Consider the following 22,336-nt stretch of genomic DNA (forward strand, 5'->3'; position numbering starts at 1 on the left):
TATATATATATATATATATATATATATATATATATATATATATATATATATATATATATATATATATGAGATTGCGACAGGAACCCATAAACTTCAAATTCTAGATCCGCCTCTGCATATATATATATATATGGGTTCCTGTTGCAATCTCAAATTTTAGTAGTGGACTATATTTTTAATTTCTTCCTTTTCTAGATAAAAAACCATAACTATGCAAAATTGAGGGGGTGTGGAAATATATACATGTAAACAACAACATATGCTAGATTTTGTGCAAGTGGTATTGACCTTTTTCCAACGACACCGCTTCGTCGGAATTTTACATAATACATGTAATAATATTGTACGAATAACATGAAAAAGGAAATGACACCAATTGGTACATATTGTCGCTTGACACTACAGGTTAAGTGTTAGGACCGAAAAAGTCAGGTGCCATGCGGAAGCTAGTAAAGCAATACTTGAACGATGATAAATCAGATAACAAAAGAGAAATATACCAAAAGAGACACAAACATGTAACGTGGTTCGGCCAATTTGACCTACATCCACGGCAGAGATGAGCAATCCACTATAATAAAAGTGAGTACAAAATATCGAGAGAACAACCTCACGAAGAGGCAAACACAAGTGACACACTAACACTTGTCCCGTAAAGTTCTCCCCCTAAATACGACTCTCAAGCCTCCTATGGCTACATTGTGGATGCTACTAATGAGAAGGAAGGATCCTCAATTTATAGAAGTCCAAACCTTTTCCTACAAGAAAAAGGACTAGCCAAAAATGGAAGATTTGTAATTTCCTTCTACAAGAAGGAAAACCCAGTTAAGATAAACATGTTGCTCTTTCCTTCAATAGATAAGAAAACCAAATATGGTAATTAAGAAAATTTTGGCAACACCTAACATTAAGTTCCTAAGTTTCCTCCAAGAGTTGTGGTTAGGTAGATTATTCTTTGCTCTTATATAAATATCAATAATGCTTGAAAAAATCCTGCGTACGCTCATGAGTCTATTATATAAAAATATTAGAGTATTATTTACATATATATTTAATGAATGTTCTAGGCGAGGCGATGTCAGATGACACTTTGTTAACAGTGTCTCCACCATTGCACGTAAAAGGTTTCTAACTTTCAAAGGAAAGATTAGTGTTAGGCTTGAAAAAGAAAAGCTTTTGTCTTATGATTAGAAATAAGTAGAGTAGTTACTAGTACTACCGAAAGAGTCTTCACCTGTCCAAATTAAATACCTCAAACTACCACTATAATCTTTGCTATTGCTTATTTGGTTCTAGTGGTCCAATATTTTGCCTTTCCAACTGTGCCACCCTGTACTATTTAATTCACTCTCTAGTTTTCACTCTCTTTGCATGTTTTTATATATAAATACATGTCCATTGCTTACAAGAAAGTGCATTCAAACTAATTTTTTCTGTCTACACAAAAACAGTTAGAACTTGAAGGTGTGTTTTGTCATGTCAACATTTGCAAAAATGGCCATGACTAGTTCTTTAACACCTACTAGTACTACTACTACACTTTCCATTTTTTTCAGCCTTTTCTTGATTTTAGGAGTGGCTATTTCACAAACTGAGGCTCGTGCATTTTTTGTGTTTGGAGATTCACTAGTTGACAGTGGGAATAATAACTATTTGGCTACTACTGCAAGGGCAGATTCACCTCCATATGGTATTGATTATCCAACTCGCAGAGCAACTGGTCGTTTCTCCAATGGCCTCAATATTCCTGACATTATCAGCTGAGTCCATCACCTCCTTTTTTGTTTACACTAGCACCTAATTATATATACTGATTTTTGTAAAAATATTTATACCCCGAGTATATTTTTTATCAATGTAGGGGCAATCTGTCTTATTTTTCAGGTTACTATATAGTTGGCCACCTTTTATGGAGATTTGCACAAATATGATAGGCTATTTTTTAACTTTTGTCCTTGTTTAAGTAACTTGTGCAAGAATAAGTTGGCGAGGCATAACTTGTAAATAGTTATAACGGGCGCATATCTTCAAAACTTTTAAAGCTAAGGACAAAATTTAAACATTGGTCCTCAAAGCATACTATTTTTGCAGTTTTTATGGATGGTTACGTATAGTGTTCCTTCAAATTGGGACGTGACAGAACTGTCAAAATTCTTTTAGATTGTCGATGCATAAAAGTTAAACTCTATACGGGAAGACGCAACATTTTGCATTTTTTACGTACAAGGGTAGTCAAGACAAGAGGTGTAACATGAAGAGAAGGCTAATATCTTATGTTGTCGTGGACTCTCCAAAATATTGCAGCATCCGTGTTGCTCCTCTTAAAATACACTACTTTTGGAGGATCCGACATGCACCCGACATATTTTCGGAGAGTCGGAGCAGCATAACATCTATATAACATTTAGATACAAAATTAGCTTGATGTATCTTTTACTACTAAAAATGAGAGCAGCATTACATGCATATTTAGATATACAGTTAATCAACTTTGATTTTTTTACCTTTTCAGGTCAGCAAATTGGTTCTTCAGAATCACCATTGCCATATTTGAGTCCAGAGCTTAATGGACAAAGGCTTCTAGTTGGTGCCAATTTTGCATCAGCTGGAATTGGAATTCTAAATGACACTGGCATCCAATTTGTACATACAAAAACACTAGTCCAAACTCAATTTATTTCTATTTAACATGCTATACTTCTCTAAATTTAAATATTTTAATTTTGTTGGTTAAGTTAGATATCTTTTGGTTTAATGTAAAGTTATGCTATATGTGCAGATAAATATTGTTCGAATTCCACAGCAATTGGAATACTTTAGACAATACCAGAGCAGAGTGAGTGCACTAATTGGAGAAGAAAGTACCAAACAACTTATAAATCAAGCTCTTGTTCTTATGACTCTAGGAGGCAATGACTTTGTTAACAACTATTATCTCGTGCCCAATTCTGCGCGATCGCGACAATATGCTCTGCCAGATTATGTCCCTTTTCTGATATCAGAATACCGTAAAATTTTGATGGTAAATGTCTCCTCTTGAACTTCCTGCAAATTGTCTCCCCTAACATACCGTCAAACCTCTATAAAACAGCCTCGTTTGTTTGGTATTTGTTGTCGGTATAGTGAAGTGTTGTTGTAAAGAACATATATTATAGCATAAACATTAGTTCCAAAATAAACTTGGATGTTATATAAATTGTTGTTATAGAGGACGACCGTTAAATAGAGAGGTCTGACTGTATTAATTTTTCAGTACAAGCTTAGTGAGAATAAAATACCTACAATATTAGGGCCATCAATATCATACCTAAAATATTAGGGCCTTCAACATAACAGTTATTACCACAATAAAGTTTTCACCAAGATATATAAATGGTAGTCAACAGAGGTTGCAAGCTGTACTTAATTTTTTTTAATTTTTTTTTGGTAAATAGCTGTACTTAAAATTGACATGACATCAGATATACTCAGACAGCAATAGTGTAGGCAGATAAATACCTGAAAGTCCCCACCCCCCCACCACACACACACCTTTAATTTTTTTCATATTTTCGATACTATATTTCTATTATATAGAAAAGGAAAGATGGTTGACCAAGGCCATATATGTCATTTCATAAAGAATTCATGTTTGTATTTCTTAAATGTAAAATACACGTGGACCCCATATTCCTCTAGCCACAACTCTCCTTTAAATGCACTATGCTTGTGTTGATTACACTATTTGTCTAGTGCAAATGCTCATTTCCAATCTTTTTCTCATTTTGGAAAATTATTAATTTTTGTTTTATTTAAATAGAAGTTTCCATAGAGAAAATAAAATTAATTTTTAAATAATACAACAACAAAAAGAAGTATCGATATTTACGAGATTTTCATATTTACCCATACTATCTTAAAGCAGTTTGAAAATAAAAATTAAATAATTTTCATCTACCATATTTTTTGAAGATGATTTCAAACTAAATATTTTTATATTCAAAAGTAACTTTAAAATATATAGCTTGTTAAACCTCAAAAGTTAATTAACTAAACACCAACAAATAATAATTTTAATAAAATTGCAATGTTGGGCCCGCCTTTCCTCATCTAGTATGAGTAGAAAATATAGAGAACTTCTGGTGTCTGATATATCTGGACTCGGCTTTTGAATGTCATTGCAGAGGGTTTATAATCTGGGAGCTCGACGAGTGCTTGTTACTGGTACCGGACCCTTAGGTTGCGTCCCAGCAGAACTTGCCCAACGTAGCAGAAACGGCGAATGTGCAGTCGAATTGCAACAAGCTGCAGCTCTGTTCAATCCACAACTTACACAAATGTTGCAGGACCTTAACAGTGAATTAGGCAGCAACATTTTCATTGCTGCAAATACACAACAAATGCACATTGATTTCATTACTAATCCACAAGCATATGGTAAGCAGTTTAGTATAAAATCTATGCTTTAATATTTGCATGTCTTATTATTATTGATACATTCATTCTGTTATATGCAGGATTTATAACATCAAAAGTAGCATGTTGTGGACAAGGGCCATACAATGGTCTTGGCCTATGCACACCACTATCTAACTTGTGCCCGAATAGAGATTTATACGCGTTTTGGGATCCGTTCCACCCATCCGAACGAGCAAATAAGATAATTGTGCAGCAAATCATGACTGGTTCATCAGAATACATGAATCCAATGAATCTCAGTACAATTCTGGCCATGGATTCTATGGCGTAATATGTTTTCGGAATCTGTTCATTACCTTTTATCGTTTATTGCAAAAATTTTGGCTACAATAAGTTGTATCCAGCACTTCATGTGCTATTTTTAAGTTTCAAAAGTTTGGGAGTGTACCATGTTCATTCACAAAATTGAGTAATCTAATTTGTAGGTGGAGTGTAATGTTTGTTGAAATGTAAACCAATTGTGCGTTTTTATATGAAGTGAAACAGTTTTCATGGCATGTAATTCAGGCATATTGATATTTCAGATGGTGTGATATAGTACAATCACTAAAAGAGTCAGTACTCAGTACTACAGCCACTATTAGCAGTATTTATTTTCTCACTCTTGAGTCTTGACCACAGGCCACAGCTATGCAATTGCTGTTGAGTTAAACACTCATATTTACTTCCGAAAAATAAGAGTTAATTACTCAAATGGTCACTCAACTATCTCAAATTATATTTTAAAGTCACTTTTCTTTCGTTTGTAACAACAAAGTCACTGAACTATGCCTATTACACTCACAAGGTCACTCAACTAGATTTTCCAAATTTTGGTTTGCCAAATACCTATTTTACCCTCTAAATTATAAATATTTATCTTCTTTGATTTTTTTTAAACTTTTTAATGTTATGATTTTCCCTTTTTAATTTATATTATGGACTTACCTATAGAATAAATAAATATTATTTATAAATTAAAAAAATAAAAAATATTTAAGCATTTATAATATTGGAATAATAAAATAATGAGTATAGTAAAAAGATTAATTAGAATAATTTGTTTGTAATAATAATTTTAGTATTAACAGAAAAAATTCAAAAATTTATTTACACAATTCATAATGAAAGAAAATAAAGGTCGTAAAATATATATTCCATGCACCTAATATAAAAATAATTATTTAAATAAAAGTATTTTTATAATATACATTATATGAAAATTATGCTCAATTATATTATATATATTCCATGCACGACTTAACATAGCATATTTTACCCTATATAGATAGTCCACCTGCTTTCCGGTGACATAACTTTGTGTCATCAGAAAGTTGGTAGAAACATAGTAATATAATTGAGCATAATTTTCAAGAATATATAATGTATATTATAAAAATACTTTTATTTAATAATTATTTTTATATTACGTTCATGGAATATATATTTTACAACCTTTATTTTCTTTCATTTTGAATTGTGTAAATAAATTTTTGAATTTTTGTTGTTAATACTAAAATTATCATTACTAACAAATTATTCTAATTAATTTTCTTACTATGCTCATTATTTTGTTATTCCAGCATTATATATGCTTAAATAATTTTTATTTTTTTAATTTATAAATAATATTTTTTTATTCTGTAGGTAAGTCCATAATATAAATTAAAAAGAAAAAAATTATAATATTAAAAAGTTTAAAAAAAATAAAAAGTAGATAAATTGTTATAATTTAAAAATAGGTATTTGGCAATCCAAAATTTGAAAAATCTAGTTGAGTGACTTCTGAGTGCAATAGGCATAGTTCAGTGACTTTGTTGTTACAAACGAAAGTAAAGTGACTTTAGGAGATAATTTGGAATAGTTGAGTGACCATTTGAGTAATGGCCTCTGAAAAACAATTGGAGGTTTGACAGTAAGACATACATATAAAGCAGTGATGGATGGAGCACAGAATCAATGGGTTCAATTGAACGCAATATTTTCGTCATGGAATATATATATATATATATGTGCAAAAAATCATTACATATAAAAAAATACTACATTAAATTTTGAACTAATAATAATAATAAAAGTGTAAATGGTAAGAACATGAACGTTGAATTTATCAAATTTAAATCTTAGATTACCTTTACTATAAAGGTTGTGTAAGCAGGGGCAGAGCTAGAGTATTGGGGGTGGGTTTGGTCGAATCTAGTAGCTTTGGTTCGAACCATGTATTTGTCTTACAAAATTCATTGTATAATATACTTAAAACACAGTAACTTCAAACGATTAGAATTCCAAACCCATAATCTTAACTCCACCTCTATGTGTAAAAATTGTATTAGGAGTTAATTCTTCCATAGACATTTCATGATGAGGTTGAAGAGACCTAGTAGTCGGGCGTTCTATATCAGCTATGGTGCCTACGGATAATTAATTCTTTGAACCATATCAGTGTCATAGAGGCGAAGTCGGGATTTTAACTTCATGGTTTTTGATTTAGAACGATTTTATTATTTATATTGTTACGAACTTAGCTCAAAGTAATAATATAAAATAAGAAGATAAGTAGAATAAGAGAAGAAGAGATAACTTTCTTATTTCATCAAGCGTTCAAGTGTGTACAATATGGTGCCAAAACCCTCTATTTATAGGATTACATAGAGGCATACAAAAGAATCCCATAAACATGACATTAAATATTTTAGATCATGGAGGAAGATCATGGGGAGGTTATGGAGGTGTGGGAGTTACAACTATAATGGTGAGAAGTAGTGAGAGTTATCTACATAATGGAGAAGAGTAGTGGGAGTAACTTCTTTAGGAATTATAGACATCCACTACAAAATATAATATTTCATAACACGTCCCCTTGGATGTCTATAGATAATGTGCCTCGTTAAAACCTTACTAAGAAAAAAACCTGTGGGAAAAAATCTTAGTGAAGGAAAATGAGTACACATATCTTGTAATACGCATTATTTGCTGCCTCATTAAAAACCTTGCTAGAGAAACCCAGTAAAATTTTAGCTAAGGGAAAAAGAGTACAACGCGTATTTGCCCCCCCTGATGAAAACATCACTTTATTCTTTGGAGATGACGAATTCCAAGCTTGTATAACAACTTCTCTAATATTGAGATCCGCAATGCATGTGAAGAAGTTTGTCAAATTATCACTTGAACAAATTTGTTGAAGAACTTTGGTGAATGTCCTTTATTTTGTCTCCTTCGATGGTCCTTCTTTCAATTGAGCTATGCATGCAGTATCATCTTCAATGTAATTGGAACCTTGTTGAATATCACAATACGGCATTACCCTCATATACAAATAGATTGTTTCAAGAACGAATTTCAGAAAATGCCTGCATTTCCATAACCAACAAAACCTTGACAATAATTGTTAGAATAAACAAATCTATATCAAAGATTCCTTTCGCAATATAACGCTAATCGTATTTCGATATCTCCATATAGCCTTTATACTTTCAGCTGTTGGAACTATCCGTCCAACTTCATATTTTTCAGATGAAGTCAATTTTCATTGCATATTTTTCATTTGGCCAATCATTTATTTGTCCATATTCCATGACAGATTTGAGCTCAACATCCTCGTCAATATTAATAATATTGGGCTCTACATTATATAAACAATATCGGTAATGATCATTTTACATCGGTTCCGTCATTACCCACTAAAGACATAACTTATTGAGATCTCTTTATCTCATTATTTTCAGGTACCTGAGCCTCTCCCATGAGGTCTTATAAAGTGTTATGTCATGGTGCTCTTATAAAGCACTTGCCTCCTTATTGTGACCATCTTGAACATTTGCTCCTCTCCTTCTTCAAGGATTTTTATCTTTGGAATCGATTAGTCTATTACGCTTCATGCGTCCCATAGACTATATCATGGACTTTATTCTATTTGGAGCATTAACAGCTGAAATATGACATTTAGCTTTGGGTCAGCAAATGCGCTTGGCATTATTTTGCAAATGAATTATCACTTGAACTTCAAGTTCACATTTTCTTGTACAAGGATCTAAGTGTACTCATAATAATTCATTCCATGTATTACTTTTTTCAGCTGCTCATTTTCTCTCCGTAATGTTGGGATCACCAACACATATCCCCAACCTTCTTTGGGGACCAATCTTTGTGCATTGTGGTGGCACAATTAAATCATATAGTACATCCATATTTCTAGATGAAAATATTTGGTTCCTTACCCTGAACCAATTGTGATGGGGAGAATTTATCATAACTTGTTGGCTAGATGCGTACAAGTACTGTTGTATATTAAATAATATACTTAATACAAAATTTCTATTTGGATTTTTGTTCTCATAACCAATGGTTTAGCTATAATTGGAGGCATACAATTTCTACTAAACCAACTTGGATTTAAACCTGCATTATCATCACAATTTATATTCTGGAATTATGCTCTAATAATTTGAGCAAACAACCTTGCAAAAGCCAAATTGCAAGTTGATAACCAACGCACATGTGACCATACAATAGATGCATCTATTAAAATCATATAATAGTAAAAGGTTCACATGGCAGGTGACTGGGCCCATATATATATCACCTTCTATCCGTTCCAGAAATCAAGAGATTCAATCCCAACCTTAACTAGTATATCATGAGAATAAGCAGCACAAGAGAATTCTTGAAGAATCTTCTATTTCTTCAATATATGCCAATGTGAATTCTCAATTAATTTTCGCATCAATAAACCGGGATGGCCAACGGGTCATGCCAACTGATCTTTATTTCAGTAAACATTTAATTTACTATGGCATGTGATTTCATCATTGTCACACCTCCTTTTTACACACCCGAAGGCAGTACAAGGGAGTTTTTTCACTTAAAGGACAATCGAAACGGGATTTATTATTAGAAGATTCAGAGTCGCCACTTGGGAGATTTATGGTGTCCCAAGTCACCGGTTGAATCCCGAATCGAGGAAAATAATGACTCTGTTTAACAGTCCGCGAACTAGAAATCCGAGTAAGGAATTCTGTTAATCCGGGAGAAGGTGTTAGGCATTCCTAGGTTCCATGGTTCTAGTACGGTCGCTCAACTGTTATATTCGGCTTGATTATCTGATTTTAAACAATTATGGACCTATGTGCAAATTTTAACTTTTAACCGCTTTTATATAATTTATTAAAGAAGATTGCAACGTTATTAAAACATGTCTCGAACCACGTCACATAAATGCACCCGTGGCTTTCGACATATTTTAAAATAGTTGAGATTTGGATTTGGGTCACATAAATGTGCACCCGAGTTTAGGAAGATAAAATTATTAAATAACGCGCCTAAAGCAACTAACGCGTTGTTAACTTTGCGAGGGCCATGGGAATTAGCTAAGTGGCAAGCCTCGAGTTCTAAATATTTTAAAGAAAAATTAAAGAGGGCCACGCATTTGTGATTTTATTTGGCGCGACGCTCCTCAATTTCATTTTTAAAGGACATTCGAACTAAGATTCGGAGGGCCATATGCAACTTGTTTATCTAACATGGCACACCTCAATTATCTAAAGGAGATTGTATCAAGCTCTTAAAGAGATTGCAGTCACTATTAAACTAAAATGCGAATTTAGGATGCTATTCAATGGTCTAGTAAGAGGGGGGTGTCGATACATTATTTGCCCCAAAACAAATCCTAGGCCTGGCAGCGGGCCCAGTAATTGCTGAAAATCTCCACCTTGAGGCAAAGAGTCACGGAAATACCCAGGGCAGCAAACTCTCTTTTGTCTATCAACAAACTCAACATTCAGACCCATATAAGGCCCAAACTCCACAAAATGCAAGCTGAAGATCGAAAGCCCGAAAATCGAATTCGAATGGAAACAAATAGCCATATGCACCAAAGAATTGTGCCAAATAAATCTGATCATCAACATTCAATAACTCGATATGCAGAGAATATCAAACTGACTTCTAATACCTACTAATTACCAGACTTTCAGAATCAGTAGAATAGGAACTTGTTTCCATTTAACACACAAAATAAGATCTCATGCTTTAATCACCTCTCAATTTACATTAGATTTATGGAATTAACAACACCCAATGTTCACTACTGCACTCAATAAAAAACAGAGATCTCAAAGAGCCTCTTGACCAGCCACTTTTAGAGTGCCATTAAACAGGTGAACATAACAACAAATGTAGTCACCTAAATTTGCGAGAAAAACAACTCAATGCTGATTAAAATTTAACAGACACAAATCAAAACTCTAATTGCAGTCTCCATAATGAACTCCAAACGTTCATAATATGTCATTGATTGACATACCAAAACTGAGACCCAAGTTAACCAACCGATTGAGGGAAATAAAGTAAAACAAGGATACATATACTAGTAAAACATCTACTTAACCATGTTGAACTTATACTTAAGAAAGTGGAGCTAATTGAAAAGTGGAATTACAACATACTGACCCAACCAAGCTCAATTACAACAACACAATAAGCTAAGTTATAAAACCCACAAGTATGGAAACAGTACAATTAAACTCATAGTAGCATGGTGGAGCACATGTTTGAACTTAAAATTTCATCTTCATTCATCATAGAGCCAGACTTCACATGAGATAGAACAAAAGTGTACCTGGAATTTAAAAATAAAAAGCAGAAATGAAGTATCAGCAACCAGTATCAGAAGTCAGCACCAGCAGAACCCAGAAAAATGATTTGAAATGCTTTAAAATCTGACCAATCGAACAGTAAACCCAAGCTGAATCTAATACCAAACGAACAGGAATCCAGCTACACCAAACCCAGAACCAAATAAAAAGTGTAGCAACCCAGAAAATCAACTCCGAACCAGTAGTTTTCAGCAGAATTCCAAACAATTAAACCAGATTCAAATCGTCTTAAACACTTGGGGAATCAAATGTTGTTTCAGCAGTTTGAATTTAAAAATCAAGAAGGAAATCAGTGAAAATGCAGCTTTTTATATTTTTTTGGTTTTCAGCTCTTCAAAAATCCCTGACCTCTAAGGCAAGGCAATGATGCCTTTATAGGCAAGTAATTAGGGTAGGCTTCAGAATCAGTTTTTTACCCCCTTACCCCTTTTGAATTTTTTGTTTTAACTAAGTCACCCCTAAATTCCTGACTTGCTACCCAAGTAAATGCTATCAAAAATCAGAAATTTCATTCTGACCCCCACCTAGAAGCTTCTAAATTAGTTACCCAAGATTCCCTTCTATCCAATCTACCCAAATTACCCTCTAAACCTTGTCAATTTACTCCCACACTACAAACCAAATTAACCAAATGCCTTGGGCCTCGATGAGCTTCAACAGCCCCTTGGGCTCTGATAGCCCTTTGTTCAGTTAAGGCCAATGAATTCCTATGCAGACCAAAAATGAATCCACTTCATAATTTTGAACACCAAAGCAGAACCGAAAAAATAAAACAAAGCACAAGAAAATTATCAACTAACAAAAAAAAAACCGAAGATTAAACTAAAAATTGCACTGAAATAACTCGATCATAACAATTCCTAAAACAATAAACATGGAAAAGAAAGAGAGAAGGACAGAAGGGGGATAATAATGAGGAACAAAGTAGGAGTACCTAAATATGCAGGCGGACGGGTCTTAGACAAACCCTGTTGATTTGGGGAAAGTTGAACCTCGAAATGGGTCAAAATCAGTGTTAACCATTTGCTCTTATAGAGAACAAACGGTTAACACAAGTTCTGACCTATTAAAGGCTCGAATACCTCTCGAACAAAATATAACACCATCAGATTTGAGGTTTGGAACTAAGGTATGATGAGGTTTGAAGCTTTGCCACCGGCCGGAGATGGTGATGAACCTAAAGGCGGCGAGCCTAGGGTTTCCCAGATTCGAGGGGTTTGGGTGGGATTTGAAGGAAACTAGTTGGGGATCTAGGATGGGGAGGTGGAGATAGATATGCGGTGTAAATTTGGTGGTCTTTGGACGATCGCCGCCGCCGTGGGGCGATTTCCGGCGGCGGCATGCGGCGGAGACGGTGGAGGGCTCTCTGATGTGTGAGGGATGAGAGATGGGGGTAGGGGGGAGGTCATTCGGACATTTAAATATTAAAGGACAACCCAGTTCCGGACCGTTGGATGAGATGAGATCAACGGTCCGGATGCAACATGACCGAAACGACGTCGTTCAGAGGGTAATAGAAGCTGGACCGGTTCAGGGGTAATTTTGGGCTGGGTTGGAACGGGTTTAGACGGGTTTTGGGTGAGTGTGGCTGAGTTTTGACTTGGGCCAGCCCAATTTTGGGTATTTTAATAAAAGACTCAATTATTATTATTTTTTAATTCTTTTTCTCTCTTTTTTCCTTCTAAGAATTAAAACCTGAATCCTAAACTAAATTATAAAACCTCATTAATTTAACAAAAATACTAATTAAATCTAACTAATTATCACAATTAATAAAGCAAAGAAAAACTACTCAAAATCAAAAATAAAAATCAAAAAGTGTAACATAACTATTTTTGTGCTTTTCTCTTTTTTTATAAAATAAATCAATCACTTAATAATTCTTAAAATGCAAAAATAACTCCTACATGCCTACGCAACACACATTTTTTTTTTGTATTTTTCACTAATTAAAATACACCAACAAAATGCAAACAATTAACAGAAAATGCCACGAAAATCCACAAAATTGCAAACACTGAAAGAAGCTATTTTGTTTTGATTCTGGGAGTAATTCATATAGGGCAAAAATCACGTGCTCACAGCGAGGCCTACACAAACAGAAGAAAAAGAATTAGGCAAGAAGAGAAAAACACAAGTATGGAAACCGGTATTGACGAGGAAGGTTAGGGCTTACCCGATTCAAAGCCTGATAGGCCTCATTGAAAAGACACGGCGCTCCCACCTCTTCCATCAAAGCTTGGTCTTCCTCCGTGACTAGACTCTGAAGGTAACTAGCCTCCCCTACAAGGGCGGCAAAAACTCGTGCATCCTCCAGGATAGAAACTGATGATTGTTCGTTTGCTAATTTGACATGCCTTATAAAGTTATTAAAGGAAAATTAAAGCAAGAAAAGATTTTGCTTATGATGATTTTGACCATGACAATTATTACGATAAGATAATTTTTCCGTGGAGGAAAAAATTCACCACTTGGATGGTGTTATAAAAGATCTTGTAGTGCCAAAATTATTGAGATCTCCAGAAGAGCGAATTTGTTACTTACCCGAATAAATAAAATTATTTATGGCATTGGTGGTAGTAAGTCTCAAAAGAAACTTTTTGAGTTTCAAATTAGCCAAGTGGTTGGCATATTGAGACTATAAATAAAGGAGATCGATTATCATCATATTACTATAACATACCGGGTAAATACGAAGGTTACCCATTTTTCTTCTATTTGTACTACAGATGTATAAGCATGATGATTGTGAGCACGTAATTTTTGCCCTATATGAATTACTCCCAGAAATTCAAAAACAAAATAACTTCTTTTAGTGTTTTGCAATTTTGTGGATTTTCGTGGCATTTTCTGTTAATAGTTTTCATTTTGTTTGTTGTACTTTAATTAGTGAAAAATACAAAAAATGTGTTGCGTAGGCATGTAGGAGTTATTTTTGCATTTTAAAGAAATTATTAAGTGATTGATTTATTTTATAAAAAAAGAGAAAAGCACAAAAATAGTTATGTTACACTTTTTGATTTTTATTTTTGATTTTGAGTAGTTTTTCTTTGCTTTATTAATTGTGATAATTAGTTAGATTTAATTAGTATTTTTGTTAAATTAAGAGGTTTTATAATTTAGTTTAGGATTCAGGTTTTAATTCTTAGAAGGAAAAAAGAGAGAAAAAGAATTAAAAAATAAATATAATTGAGTCTTTTATTAAAATAACCCAAAATTGGGCTGGCCCAAGTCAAAACTTAGCCACACTCACCAAAACCCGTCTAAACCCGTTCCAAACCCAGCCCAAAATTACCCCTGAACCGGTCCAGCTTCTATTACCCTCTGAACGACGTCGTTTCGGTCATGTTGCATCCGGACCGTTGATCTCATCTCATCCAACGGTCCGGAACTGGGTTGTCCTTTAATATTTAAATGTCCGAATGACCTCCCCCTACCCCCATCTCTCATCCCTCACACATCAGAGAGCCCTCCACCGTCTCCGCCGCATGCCGCCGCCGGGAAATCGCCCCACGGCGGCGGCGATCGTCCAAAGACCACCAAATTTACACCGCATATCTATCTCCACCTCCCCATCCTAGATCCCCAACTAGTTTCCTTCAAATTCCACCCAAACCCCTCGAATCTGGGAAACCCTAGGCTCGCCGCCTTTAGGTTCATCACCATCTCCGGCCGGGGTGGCAAAGCTTCAAACCTCATCATACCTTAGTTCCAAACCTCAAATCTGATGGTGTATATTTTTTGTCAGAGGTATTCGAGCCTTTAATAGGTCAGAACTTGTGTTAACCGTTTTCTCCTATAAGAGCAAATGGTTAACACTGATTTTGACCCATTTCGAGTTCAACTTTCCCCAAATCAACAGGGTTTGTCTAAGACCCGTCCGCCTGCATATTTAGGTACTCCTACTTTGTTCCTCATTATTATCCCCTTCTGTCCTTCTTCTCTTTCTTTTCCATGTTTATTGTTTTAGGAATTGTTATGATCGAGTTATTTCAGTGCAATTTTTAGTTTAATCTTCGGTTTTTTTTTGTTAGTTGATAATTTTCTTGTGCTTTGTTTTATTTTTTCGGTTCTGCTTTGGTGTTTCAAAATTATGAAGTGGATTCATTGGTCTGCATAGGAATTCATTGGCCTTAACTGAACAAAGGGCTATCAGAGCCAAGGGCTGTTGAAGCTCATCGAGGCCAAGGCATTTGGTTAATTTGGTTTGTAGTGTGGGAGTAAATTGACAAGGTTTAGAGGGTAATTTGGGTAGATTGGATAGAAGGGAATCTTGGGTAACTAATTTAGAAGCTTCTAGGTGGGGGTCAGAATGAAATTTCTATTTTTGATAGCATTTACTTGGTAGCAAGTCAGGAATTTTAGGGGTGACTTAGTTAAAACAAAAAAATTCAAAAGGGGTAAGGGGGTAAAAAACTGATTCTGAAGCCTACCCTAATTACTTTGCCTATAAAGGCATCATTGCCTTGCCTTAGAGGTCAGGATTTTTTGAAGAGCTGAAAACCAAAAAAATATAAAAAGCTGCATTTTCACTGATTTCCTTCTTGATTTTTAAATTCAAACTGCTGAAACAACATTTGATTCCCCAAGTGTTTAAGACGATTTGAATCTGGTTTAATTGTTTGGAATTCTGCTGAAAACTACTGGTTCGAGTTGATTTTTCTGGGTTGCTCCACTTTTTATTTGGTTCTGGGTTTTGGTGTAGCTGGATTCCTGTTCGTTTGGTATTAGATTCAGCTTGGGTTTACTGTTCGATTGGTCAGATTTTAAAGCATTTCAAATCATTTTTCTGGGTCTTGCTGGTGCTGACTTCTGATACTGGTTGCTGATACTTCATTTCTGCTTTTTATTTTTAAATTCCAGGTCACTTTTGTTCTATCTCATGTGAAGTCTGGCTCTATGATGAATGAAGATGAAAATTTTAAGTTCAAACATGTGCTCACCATGCTACTATGAGTTTAATTGTACTGTTTCCATACTTGTGGGTTTTATAACTTAGCTTATTGTGTTGTTGTAATTGAGCTTGGTTGGGTCAGTATGTTGTAATTCCACTTTTCAATTAGCTCCACTTTCTTAAGTATAAGTTCAACATGGTTAAGTAGATGTTTTACTAGTATATGTATCCTTGTTTTACTTTATTTCCCTCAATCGGTTGGTTAACTTGGGTCTCAGTTTTGGTATGTCAATCAATGACATATTATGAACGTTTGGAGTTCATTATGGAGACTGCAATTAGAGTTTTGATTTGTGTCTGTTAAATTTTTAATCAGCATTGAGTTGTTTTTCTCGCAAATTTAGGTGACTACATTTGTTGGTTATGTTCACCTGTTTAATGGCACTCTAAAAGGGCTGGTCAAGAGGCTCTTCTTGAGATCTCTGTTTTTTATTTGAGTGCAATAGTAACATTGGGTGTTGTTAATTCCATAAATCTAATGTAAATTGAGAGGTGATTAAAGCATGAGATCTTATTTTGTTGTGTTAAATGGAAACAAGTTCCTATTCTACTGATTCTGAAAGTCTGGTAATTAGTAGGTATTAGAAGTCAGTTTGATATTCTCTGCATATCGAGTTATTGAATGTTGATGATCAGATTTATTTGGCACAATTCTTGGTGCATATGGCTATTTGTTTCCATTCGAATTCGATTTTCGGGCTTTCGATCTTCAGCTTGCATTTTGTGGAGTTTGGGCCTTATATGGGTCTGAATGTTGAGTTTGTTGATAGACAAAAGAGAGTTTTGCTGCCTGGGTATTTCCGTGACTCTTTGCCTCAAGGTGAGATTTTCAGCAATTACTGGCCCCTGCCAGGCCTAGATTTGTTTTGGGGCAAATAATGTATCGACACCCCCTCTTACTAGACCATTGAATAGCATCCTAAATTCGCATTTTAGTTTAATAGTGACTGCAATCTCTTTAAGAGCTTGATACAATCTCCTTTAGATAATTGAGGTGTGCCATGTTAGATAAACAAGTTGCATATGGCCCTCCGAATCTTAGTTCGAATGTCCTTTAAAAATGAAAATTGAGGAGCGTCGCGCCAAAAAAATCACAAATGCGTGGCCCTCTTTAATTTCTTTTAAAATATTTAGAACTCGAGGCTTGCCACTTAGCTAATTCCCATTGCCCTCGCAAAGTTAACAACGCGGTTGCTTTAGGCGCGTTATTATAATTTTATCTTCCTAAACTCGGGTGCACATTTATGTGACCCAAATCCAAATCTCAAACTATTTTAAAATATGTCGAAAGCCACGGGTGCATTTATGTGACGTTGTTCGAGACATGTTTTAATAACGTTGCAATCTTCTTTATAAAATTATATAAAAAGCGGTTAAAAAGTTAAAATTTGCACATAGGTCCATAAATTGTTTAAAATCAGATAATCAAGCCGAATATAACAGTTGAGCGACCGTACTAGAACCATGGAACCTAGGAATGCCTACACCTTCTCCCGGATTAACAGAATTCCTTACTCGGATTTCTAGTTCGCGGACTGTTAAACAGAGTCATTATTTTCCTCGATTCGGGATTCAACCGGTGACTTGGGACACCATAAATCTCCCAAGTGGCGACTCTGAATCTTCTAATAATAAATCCGTTTCGATTGTCCTTTAAGTGAAAAAAACTCCCTTGTACTGCCTTCGGTGTGTTAAAAAAGGAGTGTGACAATGATGAAATCACATGCCATAGTAAATTAAATGTTTACTGAAATAAAGATCAGTTGGCATGACCCGTTGGCCATCCCGGTTTATTGATGCGAAAATTAATTGAGAATTCACATTGGCATATATTGAAGAAATAGAAGATTCTTCAAGAATTCTCTTGTGCTGCTTATTCTCATGATATACTAGTTAAGGTTGGGATGAATCTCTTGATTTCTGGAACGGATAGAAGGTGATATATATATGGCCCAGTCACCTGCCATGTGAACCTTTTACTATTATATGATTTTAATAGATGCATCTATTGTATGGTCACATGTGCGTTGGTTATCAACTTGCAATTTGGCTTTTGCAAGGTTGTTTGCTCAAATTATTAGAGCATAATTCCAGAATATAAATTGTGATGATAATGCAGGTTTAAATCCAAGTTGGTTTAGTAGAAATTGTATGCCTCCAATTATAGCTAAACCATTGGTTATGAGAACAAAAATCCAAATAGAAATTTTGTATTAAGTATATTATTTAATATACAACAGTACTTGTACGCATCTAGCCAACAAGTTATGATAAATTCTCCCCATCACAATTGGTCAGGGTAAGGAACCAAAATATTTCATCTAGAAATATGGATGTACTATATGATTTAATTGTGCCACCACAATGCACAAAAGATTGGTCCCCAAAGAAGGTTGGGGATATTGTTGGTGATCCCAACATTACGGAGAGAAAATGAGCAGCTGAAAAAAAGTAATACATGGAATGAATTATTATGAGTACACTTAGATCCTTGTACAAAAAATATGAACTTGAAGTTCAAGTGATAATTCATTTGCAAAATATTTCCATGCGCATTTGCTGACCCAAACTAAATGTCATATTTCAGCTACTAATGCTCCAAATAGAATAAAAGTCCATGATGGACATAGTCTATGGAACGCATGAAGCGTAATAGACTAATCGGTTCAAAGATAAAACTCCTTGAAGAAGGAGAGGAAGCAAATGTTCAAGCTGGTCATAATAAGGAGGCAAGTGCTATATTAAGAGCACCATGACATAACACTTCATAAGACCTCATGGGAGAGGCTCAGGTACCTGAAAATAATGAGATCTCGATAAGTTATGTCTTTATTGAGTGATGATAGAACCGATGTAAAATGATCGTCGACGATGTTGTTAATATAATGTAGCGCTCAATATTATTAATATTGACGAGGATCTTGAGCTCAAATCTGTCATGGAATTTGGACAGATAAATAATTGGCCAAATGAAAAATATGCAATTAAATTGACTTCACCTGAAAAATGTGAAGTTGGACGATAGTCCCCACACCCTAAAATGAAATGAAAAATCAAGTCGATAGACATAAAGACGACTTGTGGCACACAAATTTTCGTAAATATCCTAGTATTAGGAACATGTTCTCCTGTGGGGAATGAAGTCATTTCAGATTTTGGTTCTGACAATACATTTGATATGCATATAATTGGAAAATCCTTGAATGATTTAAATTGTTCTGAAGCATATTAAGGTTCCCAAGAAATTTATTAAATAAATCTTCGGCAGACCTTATTAATTAGAGCGATCATGGCGTACATGATTTATTTTTGTGTCTAGTGCAATTGGTACACTAATATATATGGCTAGAACCATGAGTATAACAATATGCTAGCAAGATATAGTTTTATTTCCAATGTGGAGATATTGGAATACAATTAGTATTATATTTCGAAAGGAATACTTGATGTAGATTTGTTTATTCTAACAAATATTGCCAAGATTTTATTGGTTATGCAAATCCAGGCATTTTTCTGAAGTTCGTTCTTCAAACATTCTATTTGTATGTGAGAGTACTTGCCATATTATCATTTTACAAGGCAGTTAATTGTTGATACTTATTCAAGTTCATGCCAAGATAAGCAACTGATAAACAAGGGCTCAACACAACAACAGACGTGTGACTTGACTTTGAAGAGAAGATTCCAATAATACTGAAGATAATGTTGTTTGCTTATATCAATTGAAAGAAGGACTATCGAAGGAGACAAAAATAAAGCACATTCACTAAAGTTCTTCAACAAATTTGTTCAAGTGATAATTTGACAAACTTCTTCACAAGACATTGCGGATCTCAATATTAGAGAAGTTGTTATACAAGCTTGGAATTCGTCGTCTCCGAAGAATAAAGTGATGTTTTTCATCAGGGGAGGCAAATACGCGCTGTACTCTTTTTCCTTTAGCTAAGATTTAATCCCCTGGTTTTTTTGCAAGGTTTTTTAAATGAGCAGGCAAATAATGCGTAATACAAGATATGTGTACTCTTTTTCCTTCACTAAAATTTTTTCCACAGGGTTTTTTCTTAGTAAGGTTTTAACAAGGCACATTATCTATAGACATCCAAGGGGAGTGTATGAAATATTATTTTGTAGTGGATGTCTATAATCCTAAAGAAGTTACTCCCACTACTTTTCTCCATTATGTAGATAACTCCCACTACTTCTCACCATTATAGTTGTAGCTCCCCCACCTCCATACCTCCTCATGATCTTCCTCCATGATTTCAAATGTTTAATTTCATGTTTATGACATTCCTTTGTATAACCTCAATGTCATCCTATAAATAGAGGGGTTTGGACATTACACTGTACACACTTGAACACTTGATGTAATAAGAAAGTATATCTTTCTTCTACTTATCTTCTTATTTATATTATTACTTGAGCTAAGTTCGTAACAATATAAAATAATAAATAATCGTTCTAAATACAAAAACCTGAAGTTAAATCCCGACTTCGCCTCTATACACTGTATTATTATAGAATTAATTATCCGTAGGCACCAATAGCTGATATAGAACGCCGACTACTATGATCTCTTCAACCCATCATAAATAGTTATAGGAAGAATTAACTCCTAATACAATTTTTACACATAGAGGTGGAGTTAAGATTATGGGTTTGGAATTTTCTAATCGTTTGAAGTTACTGAATGTTTAAGTATATACTATACAATGAATTTTGTAAGACAATACATGGTTCGAACCAAAGCTACTAAGATTCGACCAAACCCACCCCCAATTACTCTAGCTCTGCCCCTGCTTACACAAACCTTATATAGTAAAGGTAATCTAAGATTTAAATTGAATAAATTCAACGTTCATTTTCTTACCAATTACACTTATTTTAATTATTATTAGTTCAAAATTTAATGTTAGTATTTTTATTTATATGTAATGATTTTTTGCACATATATATATATATATATCCATCCGATGACGAAACATATGCGTTCAATTTGAACCCATTGATTCTTTGCTCCATCCATATCACTGCTTTATTATGTAATGTCTTACTGTCAAACCTCAATTGTTTTTCAGAGGCCATTACTCAAATGGTCACTCAACATATCACAATTATCTAATCCTAAAGTCACTTTACTTTCGTTTAACATGTAAACAACAAGACTCAAATGAACTATGCCTATTGCACTCAGAAGTCACTCAACTAAGATTTTTCAAATTTTGGATTGCCACAAATACCTATTTTTAAATTATAATAACAATTATCTACTGTTTATATTTTTTTAAACTTTTTTAATATTATAATTTTTTTCTTTTTAATTTATATTATGACTTACCTACAGAATAAAAAAATATTATTTATAAATTAAAAAATAAAAAAATTACTTTAAGCATTATATAATGCTGAATAAAAAGAACTACTATGAAGCAAACTATAGTACGAAACATATCAAATACAGACAGTAATTGTTAGTAATGATTAATTTTAAGTATTAATCAACTAACAAAATTAACAAAAATATTATTGGTACGCACTAACCCTAATCAAAAACCTGAAGGACGACAAAATACAAAGAGTTGTATAAAAAACATATAAATATCACATCTCCAAAATGCCATCGCCAACCACCAACATAAACGTATTATAAGAATAAGAATAATATAACCTAAAAAAAAAAAAGATATTCCATTTAAATAAATGATACAATTATCGCTATTCATATGAACATTATCGCCTTCAAATAATCATAACCTCTCACTATATTAAATCATACCACACATATATCTACTGTATAGACAACAAAATCCTAAGTCACACGGAAAGCAGGTGGACTATCTAATAAAATCACGGAAAAAAATACTGCCAATGGTTAAGTACCGATGCTGAGACAAATGAATCTATATCAATCATAAATTTGAACGCATAAACTTAATTCAATTATTAATGCATAACACACTAATATCTATAAAGATGCTAAATAATAATATAAATAAATAATTATATATTATATTACGCATGCCAAAATGAAGATAAGTGATCATTTTACAGACCTTTATAATTTTATTTCATTATAGAATTTATTGTATAAATAAATCTTAATTGTAATTTTTCTACATAATACTAAATATACTAATCAATAATACAAAAACAAAATACTTACACTAATTAATCACTACCAATATACTCATTATTATATAATATACCAATATTATACAAATGACTATAAATATTTTTTATTTTTTAAAATTATAATAAAAATAGGTTAATAACTTAATATCTATAGAGTAAG

General features: G+C 33.7%; 1 protein-coding gene across 1 annotated transcript; it reads left to right on the forward strand.

Moving 5' to 3' along the window:
- Nucleotides 1-1,319: 1,319 nt before the first annotated feature.
- On the forward strand, nt 1,320-4,960 carry LOC109205730 (GDSL esterase/lipase At5g33370-like). The gene is made up of 5 exons (XM_019368472.1): nt 1,320-1,759; nt 2,513-2,643; nt 2,780-3,022; nt 4,164-4,416; nt 4,497-4,960. Exons 1-5 carry the CDS (start codon nt 1,477-1,479, stop codon nt 4,727-4,729), a joined length of 1,143 nt encoding a protein of 380 aa, XP_019224017.1. The 5' UTR covers nt 1,320-1,476; the 3' UTR covers nt 4,730-4,960.
- Nucleotides 4,961-22,336: the final 17,376 nt, after the last annotated feature.

This window comes from Nicotiana attenuata, unplaced genomic scaffold (genome assembly GCF_001879085.1).
Source record: "Nicotiana attenuata strain UT unplaced genomic scaffold, NIATTr2, whole genome shotgun sequence".
In the NCBI taxonomy this organism is placed as follows: domain Eukaryota; kingdom Viridiplantae; phylum Streptophyta; class Magnoliopsida; order Solanales; family Solanaceae; genus Nicotiana; species Nicotiana attenuata.

What these genes read in the sequence shown, in the direction of transcription:
- LOC109205730 (XM_019368472.1), top strand. Translation starts at nt 1,477, where the DNA reads ATGTCAACATTTGCAAAAATGGCCATGACTAGTTCTTTAACACCTACT. An exon ending in ATGACACTGGCATCCAATTT is followed by an intron (nt 2,644 to 2,779) that starts GTACATACAAAA and finishes CTATATGTGCAG; the next exon opens with ATAAATATTGTTCGAATTCC. An exon ending in AATACCGTAAAATTTTGATG is followed by an intron (nt 3,023 to 4,163) that starts GTAAATGTCTCC and finishes ATGTCATTGCAG; the next exon opens with AGGGTTTATAATCTGGGAGC.